The following is a 13,678-nucleotide window of genomic DNA, read 5'->3' as shown; positions in this document are numbered from 1 at the left end:
ATATCACGTATATATCACGTATCGTATCCTATTATTTTGAAAATAAATGTATCGACGTATCGGATACGTGTTGTATTCGATACACGTATCGTATCTATGCATCATAGATTGAAATGGAACAAGATCATAGCGGGTTTGACCGGTCTAAAATTTCATATTCATTTTTATACTTAATTACTCATAAATTTCATAAAATAGGTGTCAATAATGGTTGAATTTGAGAGTACAAATAAACATGTGATTCCCCTAACATAGATCTACATAAAAATAAAAAAATAAAGGTTTCATAAGATTTCTTGTTCATAAAGGGATAGGCAAAATTAATCTAACTACATTGAACTATAGTTAACTGCACTATATTATACTGAAAAAAATTGATAAAAATTGATCTATTTTATAGTTCAATTCAACTATTCATTAACTGAACTATAACTTTTATTTTCTCTCATCTCTTCGATTGCGTCCTTCTTAGATAAGTTAAATCATGAATCCAATCCCTTTTGTAGCTAATAGATTGATTGGTAAATATGCTTTTCTACCCCTAATTACGTGTGTTTTCTACCATAGACAAATACAATTTGTGGGTATGCTTTTCCTTGTATCAAATCATCACTCTTCTTACAAGCAAATGGGATCTCAAAATATTAAATAATATTTAAATTATTAAGATTAAAACAAAAATATACACATAATTTGATAAAGTATTATTCTAAGATATTCCATACAAGAAGAATTTGAGGATGAACCTTTGAATTTTCTTTTAGAAATTAGTTATGTTCTATATTTTTGGACTTTGAGCTTTCTTTTATAAATTAGTTTATGTTTTCATGTTTTGCGCTTGAGCCTTCTTTTAGGGTTCTTAAGTTTTCTTAAACTTATGTGCCTATAAATAGAGGTATCAAAAACTGATATGGACACTTTTTAGTCATTAAAGAAAGAATTCTCTTTGTTCTAGGTTTAGACATCTGGTTCTCATCAAAGATTAATATCTTTGTGGTGAATCTTCACTTGACTTATCAAACGGTTAGATTGTGGCATTCTTCATCTCTGTCTTATTCCACATTCTTCTCTGATTTATTCGTGTCGTGCCTCTTGAGGATTCAAATTCAGAAATAATCATACTTTTTCCTGGATAGGATCGTATCATATTTTTTTAAGATTACCATATGATACCAATAAACTTTTAATTTTGATTATTCTTATATAGTTGTATGTTTAACTTTTATAATTCTCATTTTTCTTAAGAGAAAAGTTTTCACTTTAAGGCATTAACTAAAATTCAAAGTATATTACAGACTGTTCTTGTTTTAAAAGCTCTTTAATGATTCGTTCTAACATTATTTAATTCAATTTAATTCTATTTTCGAGCGAAGAAAACACAAATTATAAATTTAATGAACTAAAAATATAAAAACTAACAAGTCACTGAGAATAACTAATATAATGTTTTATGTGATTTGCAGAATTATGATTAATTCATAAAGAAACTATATCTACTACTAAGGAAATAAATATCACTACGATATATATATATATATATATATATATATATATATATATATATATATATTCTTGTAATTAATTTTCAGCTAGGTAATACACGGGAATAAAGGAAGAAAAAGTAAACAAAAGATAAACATAAAAAGTTTGCCATTAACATGGACACCTCCACAAATTAATTACAAAGTATAAAACCATGTTAACTATCTTCTGTTTCCTTGTATGATACTGTTATGTTTTTTAATTTCAGAAAACTACGTCAGTTGGCCCTTGTGCCAAATAATGTTGGTCGAAGAAAACTCCATAGCTGAACTGAAAATCTTGAATATAAGTTGCATCTTCATATTCCATTGGTGCATGGTCCATGATCTCATCTCCACAAGGGATCCATGCATTCATCTCATCAAAGGGCAAAGAAGAGATGATGTTGATGTCATCCCAATGATCAGGCTCACTGTCTGACGTGGAGCAATCTTGATCATCCATTTGAGCTATTTCAGTGTCACTGATCTCTGCCTCCAATGACTGAATCATGCTCACAAGTCTATCATCACCATCATAGTACTCTTCTTCCTTTGTTTCTTCCATCAGTGACATCAAAAGAACATTGTTGGCCTCTGAGAACTCCATGGTTAACGTGCGAGAAGTAGAAGCAATTAAGGTTGTTTTGTTGCAGATATGCAAGATGAGTTTGAAAGGTGAGGAAGGGAGGTTTATATAGGCAAATAATGGATGGTACAGTAATTAATATATATTAAAGGTGGGGTTGGTTTTGTTTTTGTTGTTGGTACTCTAGGTGAATAGATAAGATTCATAGAATTGTGGCTAAGGAAATATGTTGATTATTGTGATGAAAAAAGTATTAATTGTTTGACCCATTGATGTCTAGTTGTGGAGCAACAGGGCATTGGGGGTATTAGGGTAGGGTAGCCATAATGCACCCACTAAAGGTTCCAACAGTGGGGCATCAGAAACCAGACAATATGGCCACCTAATGACCAATAATTAAGTAATGCAATATTTTTTTGAAAGGAATTTGTAGGAACCACCCATGATTAATACTTTTGTAGGAGTGTCGGCTCTGGGTTGGAAACCTCAATGTGACGATGTTAGAGAAGAATGTGAAACGATTTGATTCTTGATTATAGGATATTTCAATGTCAAAATTGTTGCCTGTTTAGCAATGAAATTATCTTTTCTTCTGTGGACACCCTGTACCTAAAAAAGACTCCTCCATTATTATTATAATTGTAATGCAAATGTAATAGAAAACGATAAAGAGGTGTATGGAATGAATACCCCACTCAACCATTGAGTACCCTCCACCACAAACACTAGCTAGAATGTTGAAAGAGAATTATTAGAATTAGAGTGGACCAGCACAAGCTACAAATCAAACTCAATATGTTCTACCCAGTCATGTCCTGTACGGCATCAAAGCTTATTACACCTGTCTCTATCTGTCATAAACGATTATCTTTTCAACTATATTTCATGACAAATACAACGTATTCATGGCTTTGCCCACGGTTCGTTAGGATAAGATAAGATTATGAGTCTTTTGTTTACATGCTATTTATCTCTGTTACTTTTATAGATATAAAACTTAAACTCATTATTAGATTATTTGCAACATAAAGAGTCAAATACACTTTAAGTTTGTAAATGCCTTTTATTTTGTATACTCTTGTAATAAGAATGTTATGAAGTTTAAGTTAAATTATTGTTTTTGATATACATATGTATTTCTTTGTATTTATTTTATTTATTTATTATTAATAAAGTAATTATTATGTTTTTTTCCAACAATAAATAAATATCTTGACATAATTTTGATGCATGAGTTTGTGAATAGGATGTGGCAGTGGTGGGAAAATAAATAATTGTTGTGTGGTGGGTTAAATCTCTTTGGAAGAAAAAAGGTTGATTGAAGATGCAGAGAAGGGACGTACGTTGAAGTGGTTCTTAGAGGGATATGCACACGAGGCACCCACGTGGGTGTTGGTTTGGTGTGAAACCAAAACTTGCACGAGTAGTCCCATCTCTGTGCATGTGTATATTTATGATTACTTAGCCATATATGTCTTCTTGTTTTAGGGAGAAACTCTTTAATTCATGTGTTAGGTATTGCGTTTATTTCTATCATATCAAAATCAAATTATTCAAAGATTTAGGTGTCTCTATGCATGCTGCCGTGTAGCTTCAACAACTATATATGGATCATGTGGCCAACAAGGTATGCTTTAATGCTTCTTATTTCCAACAATTTTATAATTTGTGTTCGTAATTAATCAATCCCCAACAGACTAGTACCAAGATGTTACACAATTAACTAATCTGGTGTTTATAAATAGAATATTCAGGCAACAATCAACCTAATAATTTTATTTCTTTCAAGAATTCTTAACCTTGTTCATGAAATAATAAGATTGATGATCATTGAATTTTTATAGACATCTATTTCTAGCAGGTTTTGGTTATCAAATTTGTTTCTCAAACCCAAACTTTGGACATTGATTTAATCAATTCATAGTGACCAAATTCAAGTTGCACTTATTTCAATGTTGATTTTTACTCATAGATTCTCTCAGATATTTAACGTGGAAGAAAAATCCAAATAGAGATCACTTAAACTTCATATTACAACAAACTTTCATACATTTTTCTCTATCTAGCTTTGAAACAACAACTTGTACACAAGAAAAATCTTTGCATAACATTGAATTGATTTTCAGTCAAACAGGCCTAAATTTAAGTTTAATTATGTTTTTATTCCTTGAGATTTTGAAGTAATTTTGATTTTGATCCTAAATTTTTGGGAAAAAAAATTATTTCAACATATATTTGAAAGATTAAAAATAATTGTAATTTCTAAATCTTGACTATATATCCTAAATGTTAACGTTAACCCTATAAACCTCATTTTAGTCCCCTTAATTCATTTGGAATCTTCTTTTTTTTTTCAATTTTTGAGGGACTTTTAAAAAAAAATAGAATACCAAAATTAAAATTACTCCAGATTTTAGGGACTAAAAGTGTAATAAATTATTAAAATAAATATATTTTATTTTGATCATCGGTTCACATGTAAAATAATTTCTTGTTGCAATAGTCATGTTGTATCGCAATGATCACAATTTTTAAATCTTGTTTAAAAGATCTAAACTCACGATAAAATGGGTAGTTTGTGAATATATTTGTATAAGTTACAAATAAAAATTTACTTTTGTTATGCATACAAACAATAATCTTTCTATAATAAACTTTAGTCTAAGATTTTATATAGAAAAAAAAAACTTAATTGGTGTAAAAATATTTTTTTGTCTGAGTAAAAAATGTACCTTCATATATTTAAGTAGAGCATCATATAAGGATCAAGGCCCATAAACCCATTGCCTTAAGGTTTTGGGTTGAGAGTGATGTTAGTGTCTTATGTGGTTAGGTTCAGATCTCATTGGTGTTGTTCTCCCCAGTGAAACCCCCTCTGTAAACCTAACAAGTGGTATCAGAGCCGATGGTTAAAAACTGGCTCAGACGAGTGCAGGTCCCTGTATCGAAAGTCTTCCTGGCAAGAATCCCAGTTAAGGGTTCCAGGTAAGCACGAGTGCAGGTCCCTGTATCGAAAGTCTTCCTGGCAAGAGTCCCAGTTAAGGGTTCCAGGTAAGCGTGTCCCGACGGTACGAGAAGGGGTACTCGTGGTTGGGAATGCTTCCGCTGGAGGGGGAGTGTACCAATGTGGTTGAAGGGACTCACCCTTGAGGGGGAGATTGTTAGGAATCCAAGTTTGAGTCTAAGAAACCCATTGCCTTAAGGTTTTGGGTTGAGAGTGGTGTTAGTGTCTTATGTGGTTAGGCTCAGATCTCATTGGTGTTGTTCTCCCCAATGAAACCCCCTCTGTAAAACCTGACAATATGTAACACGTGATGTTAATTGATCCACGTGCATTTATGTAGTTAGTTTTGATTATTCGAGAAAAATTATGTATTGTTTATATTTTTAGTAACCTAGTGAATTCTATTAATTTGTCAAAATAAAATACTAATTACAAACTTTAACGTATATTAAGTCTATTATATTCACCTTCCTTCTTGTCATCAATTATCTGCTCCTTGATTTAAACGATTTTCAACCAATTGATATATGTCATGTTATAAAATGCAAACTTATTCTAGTCCATCTTAGACGTGATTGCATACATCTTGAAGCATTATACACTTAGTATAGATCAAAATAAGACTTCAAGAATTTAGTTGTTTCGGTCTTTTTGCCCTTCAATCTTTAGACTACGGAATGTAATGTCATATTACATATGTATTACATGGTCCCCGTGAAACATTAATATTGGGATGAGACCCTTGTTAGATCAATAGTATTTTACTTATTAGTCTAATTTTTAAAGACACATAAATACACGAACATCATGTAACCTCAATACACATTGAAATTGTATGACCACGATAGTACACTAAGTTTCTTGGAGGCCAAGCCCCACAAGCTCATATGTCTTGGCCTATCAAAACTCACTAAAGTACAAGAAAATTTAACCTCTTGAGAGCTTATAAATAAATCTCATATTCTACAAAATGACTAATTTTGTAGTTGACATTAATAGTCTGGCGGAGACCTTAAGTAAATGAGTTGTATATTAAATACCAATTGACCTGATGGTAAATTTCTTAAAAGACTTTTGGCTAGAATAATGGGTTATCATGATAACCAAAAAATAAATAAATAAAGTATTGACTTATTAGGATTTATGGTTTATAGTTCATTCGACAACACGAAACATTTCATGTACATGTCAAACACTATTATAGATGTTGATTCTAATGTTGTCTCTTTGTTTATTAGAATATGATCACATAATGAATTATCTATATCAAAGATATTTTGAAGAATGTGTCTATTTACTCCACATAAATAACTTTTTAGATATGGTAGAATGACAATTTGTAAAGACATTCAACTTTGTTAAATCTTTTGCTTTAGTACAATATGGGAAAAAGTTATTTGACCTAGACTTGATAAGTCAAGTCATGTATCACAGAATTGCATAAAGATGATGTATACACTTAATGTTGTATGAAGAGCATTTAATAAATCTTTATTTAATAAATCTTTAACCATGAACATGTGCTGACCCAAGTTGAAAAAGAAGAACTTCACAAGATCTCACAATGACTCTAAAAGGATTTGCAATAATTCTTTTCTTCTCAATGTATATATAAAGGTAATGATGATACTTTTATTACAAGTGATATTTCTATTACATATTTTTAACAATATTTCTATTACATATTTTATAACAAATTAAAATAAATATATTTAAAATTTAATATTAAATACAATTAATATTATTAAAATATTTAATAAAAATAATCATAACATTATATAAAAGTAAAATTTGATATAAATTTGGAGCGCCTAATAATTTGACACGTGTCACCATATTAGGTTAACACGTGGCACATTACAAACGTGACACGTGGCATAAATATTTAAAAAAAAGTTCAAAAAAATTCAAAAAAATGAGGAGCTGACACGTGGCACCTACTTAACGGTGTTAGTTCTACACTAACGAAAAGAACCTAATTGATACTAATTTACAAAAATGTGGACCTAATTGAGACTAATAAAAATACGAGGACCAAATTGATATTTTAGTACAAAAACGAGGATCAACGAAGTATTTTAACAAAAAAAAATTATATTCAATCTCTATCATATGTAAGAACTCATCATAGTAGTGATATTTACGATATGAAAGGTAAAATTAATTCAAATCCATCTGATTTTGAAAATACCAAGAAAATAATATTTCATTGATGTAAAGAAAATAGAAATTTGGATAAGAAAAAAAAGTTTACCCTGATAATTAATGTCATCTAGATTTTGTAGAGTTTTAAATTTAATCCATGTTATTAATGCTAACTATTACTTGCCCAGGAAGAGAATTTGAAGCTAAAGATGAAGAGACCCTTTTTGATGAAGATAGATATTTAATTTCATGATTATTAAGACGTTCACTAAAATTTAAATTATGAACTAAAAGTTTGATAAAATTGAGGTATTCTCTACAACAGTATTCTTCATACAATATTATAAATGCGAGCGTGACAGATTTAATAGATGTTAGACAAATTCAGTACAATTATATATAACATATAGGATAGTAAATATCAAGCGTACAATAACTTATCATCACTCTCTCTAAAACTCAATCCACGTATCCAAATCAATTCCTAGTTGATTTCTTTCATAGCCTTTCAATTTCAATTTCAATAATGTAAATATTTGTCGGTTCAAACGCTGTTCTTGGTCTAATTTTTTTTTTTAATTTCTTGTGCATGTTACTTAATTATTGGCCATTAAGTGGGTATATATTGTCTAGTTTCTGATGCCCCACTTTTGTTGCGACCATTAATTAGCTATAGCCAGATGCCATATATTGCTGCTCGACAAATAGACACCAATGGGTCAAAGCATTAATTTTTCTTTTCCATCACAACTATATATCTCAGAATCATATCTTAGCACAATTATATGAATCTAAGCTTATCTTTCACTACATATAGTTTATTAGTGATTTGGCCTACATATGCACTAATCAGCAAGCAAAACAAAAGCAACCCCACCTAGTGACCATGAATTATTTGCCTATATAAACCTCCTTCTTCACCTTTCAAACTCATCCTGCATATCTGCAACAAAACAACCTTAATTGCTTCTACTTCTCTCACGTTAACCATGGAGTTCTCAGAGGCCAACAATGTTCTTTTGATGTCACTGATGGAAGAAACAAAGGAAGAAGAGTACTATGATGGTGATGATAGACTTGTGAGCATGATTCAGTCATTGGAGGCAGAGATCAGTGACACTGAAATACCTCAAATGGATGATCAAGATTGCTCCACGTCAGACAGTGAGCCTGATCATTGGGATGACATCAACATCATCTCTTCTTTGCCCTTTGATGAGATGAATGCATGGATCCCTTGTGGAGATGAGATCATGGACCATTCATCAATGGAATATGAAGATGCAACTTATATTCAAGATTTTCAGTTCAGCTATGGAGTTTTCTTCGACCAACATGTAGTTTTCTGAAATAATTAACAAAGGATTATGTAAGGAAACAGAAGATAAGATGGATAACTTTGTAATTAATTTGTAAACCTTTTAATTTATCTTAGTTTACACTTTCTCAATTTATCAAACCTATCTGAACATTATGAATTTTCCACATTTCCTGAATATTGGATACAAGCAATGATACTGATTTAGTGTTTAGTTGCTTTTTATTTTTAGTTTTCTTAAAATAATAATTTTGTTTTTCTCTATGGTAAACAGAATTAACTCAAAAAATTTAATCCTACAATATTCCTTAAAGGAGCTTTAGAAAATAAAAATTAGAGGATATATGATGGAAAAGAGATTCTCAACAAAAACAAAAAATATGATTGATTGAGCATGTTAGTAAGGTTGTTTGAAAAAGGAGTTGAATTCAATACTCAATTGTGAAAAATGCCTGTCAACAACTGTTTCTAAGAAAAATAATGACTGTACTCACCCAGTTATAAAACCAATTATTTTCTTTAAATTTATTTACTTTACTCTCATCCCTTTACCTTTTTCCCATTTCTATGTCTTATAACTTTCCAATTGCAAATCTCACTATAAGTTGTTTTTTTTTTTCCAATAATTTATTTTTACTGTAATTTGAAAATATAGTCTAAAATATATTCAACTACGGGTTTGGTGACCTCAACTACTTAACAACGGATTTTGAAAGTATATGAAAATAGTACCATTTTATTTATTATTTAATTACAGTTCATGATCTATATATCTTGATTGTGATTTATAACTTAGTTACTGGGTTTTGTGTGAAGTGCAAATAGAATAATTTATTATGTTTTGGGTATAATTAAGAAATGATATAGATGTTTATTTTAGTCAGTTGATCGAAGATTTATAATTATTACGTGATAAAAAATATTATAAGAAAATCTCTTATTAATAATTATTAATAATTTTTAGTTTATAAATTAATATCTAAATTGGTTATTATAATGAGTATTTTTTTTCTTCCTAAAATTGGTCAATAATGGGTTTTTCAATGACTCTTTTCAAATGCATGACATTTTATTTTATATAATTACTCACTCTTTACTCATGGAACTTGTTGAGACTGAAAAAATTTCAATATTAAAATCAAGATCAAGAATGATGTTAATATTCACATTAGTGATGATCATAACAGATTAAGTAACATGCCAAAGCATGAAAAGGATATTCTCTATTAGATTAATAACATTAGTTATTCTTTAAACTAATGTGAAATATGATACCTCTTATGTCCATCATCTACTAATATAAAAAGCACAAGTTAAAAGAGTTTTTTCACTTGTGATTGTTTGATGCTAGAGATGATTATGGATTGGATTTTTTAAAATCCCCTCTAGATCTAATCCAAGTCTAGTAAAATAATTCAAATATATTTTAAGTAGATCAATTTGATTTAGATTTTTCAATTCAATTTAAATTATATTAAATATAAATTGAATCTTTTTTAGTTAAATTAAATTTGATGTGAGATCAACCCAATAGACCTAACATGAAATCAATCATTCTCATCATGACATGGCCCCTATTCGATATAAGCACGATGTATTGTATAACAACAACCTAAAATGACTTGGCTCAACTAGACTCAGCTCAATTTGGGTCCAGCCCAACCTTATCTAGATCGGAATCGACTTGACCTAAGTTGGGGGCAACTCGGTTCGACCTGGACCTAGGCCAACTAAACATCGATTACAATTGACTCGGCTTCACTTAGGTTTAGGCCAATTTGCCTCGAATTGGGTCCAATTGAGTTGCCTCAAACTAGATTAGGGACAACTTGGGCCCATGCCGACTCAAGTCGATTTGGGCCTAGCCTACTCAACTCAACCTACGCTAAACCCACTAGCATAAAAAACAGTGGTTAACTCGGCTCAACCTTGATTCGACCAATGTGCCTCGATCTCAATCTCGATCAACTCACTTCGACCTTAGCTCAACCTGCATATTATCTTCCACTTCAGCAAAAACTCTAAGTTACTTACGCCCTCATGATCATTCTTGCAATTGTCAAGATTCTCCCACATCTCAATTAACCTTTAGTGAATCAATACCCTTATATCATAAGGAAACCATTCTCATTCTCGGTCTAATGACCCATAATTTGTTTCATAATTAATTCTACTCCTCCAGAGACCTAGCCCCGCCAATATAGCCAAAAGAACCACGCATAAACCCTCCCTCTACACTGGCGTCTGGCGGCACCTAGCCTACCGCCAAGCGATGCATCAGTTCTGGGAAACCTAGAATGTTATCATGCACCTGCGAGAATTCAACTTCCCCACTTCATCCCAATCTCTCAAATTTTCCACCCAATGTGCTATTGTCATACATTTGTGAGTACTATCAATACATCATACTTCTAATACACTAGATTACTTTACGTTAGCTCACGTAATTTTCCCCAAACCCCAAAATCCCCAAATGTTCAACCCTAGAATTCATACATAGCTATTTCCACTTAATTTTATCTCTCTCCACCATGAAATTTCCCCATCTAATCATCTCCTTTTCATGAATTCATAATCATAGTACCGATTCCATTGATTAAACTGGCTCAGAACCCCGAAAACCTCAAAATCGAGCCAACAAGGCTCGCGTCGCCTGGCGGATGTTCAACACCGCCAGACCCTTCAAACAAAAACCCATAAAACTGGGTAGGCAGCCAAGGGTCGCCTAGCGAATAGGCTCGTGCCACCAGGCGGTTCCACCTCTGGAACCTAGAAACATGCATAACAGGATGAGTCGCTTGGTGGTACTTCATCGTCCATCAGGCGGTTTTTGGAAAATTTCCAGAAATCCATAATTTACGAGTTGATTCAAAAGGAAAACATGTAATTCTACATTATGCAATTAATCACAACAACATAGTATTTCTACATTATGCAATTAATCACAACAACATAGTATTTCGGGTTCAGCTCCCCTAACTTGGTTTCCTTGCTTAAGTCTTGGAATTTATTCAAGTCTTTGTGCACCAAAACTCCAACCCTAGACTCCTTCCAACTTGTTTCTAATATTCTGAAATTGTTCTCCAATTCACTCTCAACCTCCAATTTTTAGTGCAGTAGAAAGTTCGCTAGGATAGGCTCTAACCTGACTCTGATACCATGTTAGAAGTGAGTTTTAAAGCCTAACTCAATCCTACAAAACCGGCTTGTAAGGTGAGGTTTGCACCTCACTTATATATATATATTATGAAATTGCCTTATCTCTAGTCGATGTGGGACTTCCAACACACCCCCTCACGCCGAGGTATATTCATAGGCTAGGGTTCTTTTGTCCCCTCAAACTCATGCCAAGGCAAAAAAGAAATTTTAATTGGACATTACGAAGGTTCAAACCCATAACCATGCCAATGTCAAATCAATGCATGACCATTCAACCAGTTCATGTTTCATTATATTATCATGTATCATGATCAAACATATTATTAAAATAATAATAAATCAAATAACACATAAATGGCATACACAGAACTTGAACCCAAGTCCTCTCATATAACCAAGTACTCTTAACCACTTGAGTTAGTATTATTCCACACCAAATCACTCAATAATTAATGTCATAAAGGCTCCCACTACCCGCATTTATTAATTAATTATTTATTTAATTAATTAAATTTCTCGGGTCTTACAATTTTCAAATGAATATCCTCCCTTTGTCTCATCATTAGGGTTTTTAGAAGATACTTTGTGATTTTACTAGGTAGTCTATCATCTTTGTATTATTGTTAGGAGGCACCTCTCTTAGCCTATTTAAGAGGACCTACTCCCCACTTGTAAAGGGTTTTTAAATGAAAAAGTAAAGTTGCGGTAGCCAATTTTGGTTGAGTGCCTCTCTTTGAGAATAAGTTATCCCTTGGTCTTATCTTGAACCTTGGTTCAAGTGGAGGCAACTAGCACTCATTTTGGGTTGGTTCATCCCCCCAAGTGGCGTGCTACCTTCCCCAGCCCCTTCCATTCCCTTTTGTTTTAAATCTTTGTTCTTTATTTAAAGTCTTATGTTCTTACATTCATTTTATGCTTCTGCCTATTACTTTTTGTATATTGGCTTGTGTTCATTTCTTTCATTTAGTGGGATCCCCCTTCTCTCCTTTTAGCTCGTATGAAGTGCACCTTCATATCTAGATAACTTTGTTATCTTAATGTCTTGTGGAAATCTTCTTGGAGCTTTCTTAAACAACATTAACACAAACATCTTGCACTCGTTCAAAATATAAGATGAACTCATATCAGATCTTGGCTACCTTCCACACCCAACAAGGATCGAACACACACCCCTACAATGCAAAGCATACGCATTAACCACTAAGCTACACAATTTCTCAAGATATAAGATGCACCACCTTTTTATAAACACTATAAACCATATTAAATATAATATTAAAAATTAAAATAAATAAAAAATAACTTAGATCACTCACATATTTATCCGCTATTTCATAATTTAATACAATAATTAATTTAAATAAATAAAAATTTTAAAAAAATCAAGACATTATTTTTTTCTGTGTTTCTCTTTATTCTAATTTTTCTGGAGACTTACATGTGGTCGATTAGACTTGACCTGAACAAGTACTAACTATGTTTGACCTTAGCCTAGGTCAAGTCGACTCAACTTGAGCTTGGGCCAAATCAGTCTGACATGGGTCTAAGTTGACTCACCTCGACTTTTGACATAGGCTAACTCATCTCAACCTGAACTTGATCCGACTTAGGTTGACTTGGGCTTGGGCCAACTTGACTCTACCTTTGAGTTAGGTTGACTCAATAAGTCTTTTGGCTTAGGCCAACTCAACTCGATCTTAAACTTGATTGACTTAGCTCAACCTTTGATTCGGACCAACTTAAACCCATATCATCTTGACCTGAACACACCTTGGTTTCGAATTTTTAAAGTCCAAAATCCAAATCCAATTAAATGAATCAAATTTAATATTCAAAAATATAAATATATTTAAATAGACATAAATAACATAAACTTGGAAAATATAAATTTGAATTTAAGAGTAATGTATTTAAGGCTTAATTATGTTTTGAGTCCTTGATAA

General features: G+C 31.8%; 2 protein-coding genes across 2 annotated transcripts; one reads left to right on the top strand and one right to left on the bottom strand.

The window, feature by feature from the left end:
• Positions 1-1,633: 1,633 nt before the first annotated feature.
• LOC114185769 (uncharacterized) lies at positions 1,634-2,203 on the bottom strand. Its single transcript, XM_028073674.2, has one exon. The coding sequence runs from the start codon at positions 2,128-2,130 to the stop codon at positions 1,747-1,749; it is 384 nt and encodes a 127-aa protein (XP_027929475.2). The 5' UTR covers positions 2,131-2,203; the 3' UTR covers positions 1,634-1,746.
• A 5,901-nt stretch (positions 2,204-8,104) lies between these two features.
• LOC114183875 (uncharacterized) lies at positions 8,105-8,754 on the top strand. The gene has a single exon (XM_028071036.2). It carries the CDS (start codon positions 8,248-8,250, stop codon positions 8,605-8,607), a length of 360 nt encoding a protein of 119 aa, XP_027926837.2. The 5' UTR covers positions 8,105-8,247; the 3' UTR covers positions 8,608-8,754.
• Positions 8,755-13,678: the final 4,924 nt, after the last annotated feature.

This window comes from Vigna unguiculata, chromosome 5, assembly GCF_037176805.1.
Source record: "Vigna unguiculata cultivar grain cowpea cultivar isolate G323 ecotype 2 chromosome 5, ASM3717680v1, whole genome shotgun sequence".
Classification (NCBI taxonomy): domain Eukaryota; kingdom Viridiplantae; phylum Streptophyta; class Magnoliopsida; order Fabales; family Fabaceae; genus Vigna; species Vigna unguiculata.
This window is presented reverse-complemented; position numbering and strand designations above follow the sequence as displayed.

What these genes read in the sequence shown, in the direction of transcription:
- LOC114185769 (XM_028073674.2), bottom strand. Translation starts at nt 2,130, where the DNA reads ATGGAGTTCTCAGAGGCCAACAATGTTCTTTTGATGTCACTGATGGAA.
- LOC114183875 (XM_028071036.2), top strand. Translation starts at nt 8,248, where the DNA reads ATGGAGTTCTCAGAGGCCAACAATGTTCTTTTGATGTCACTGATGGAA.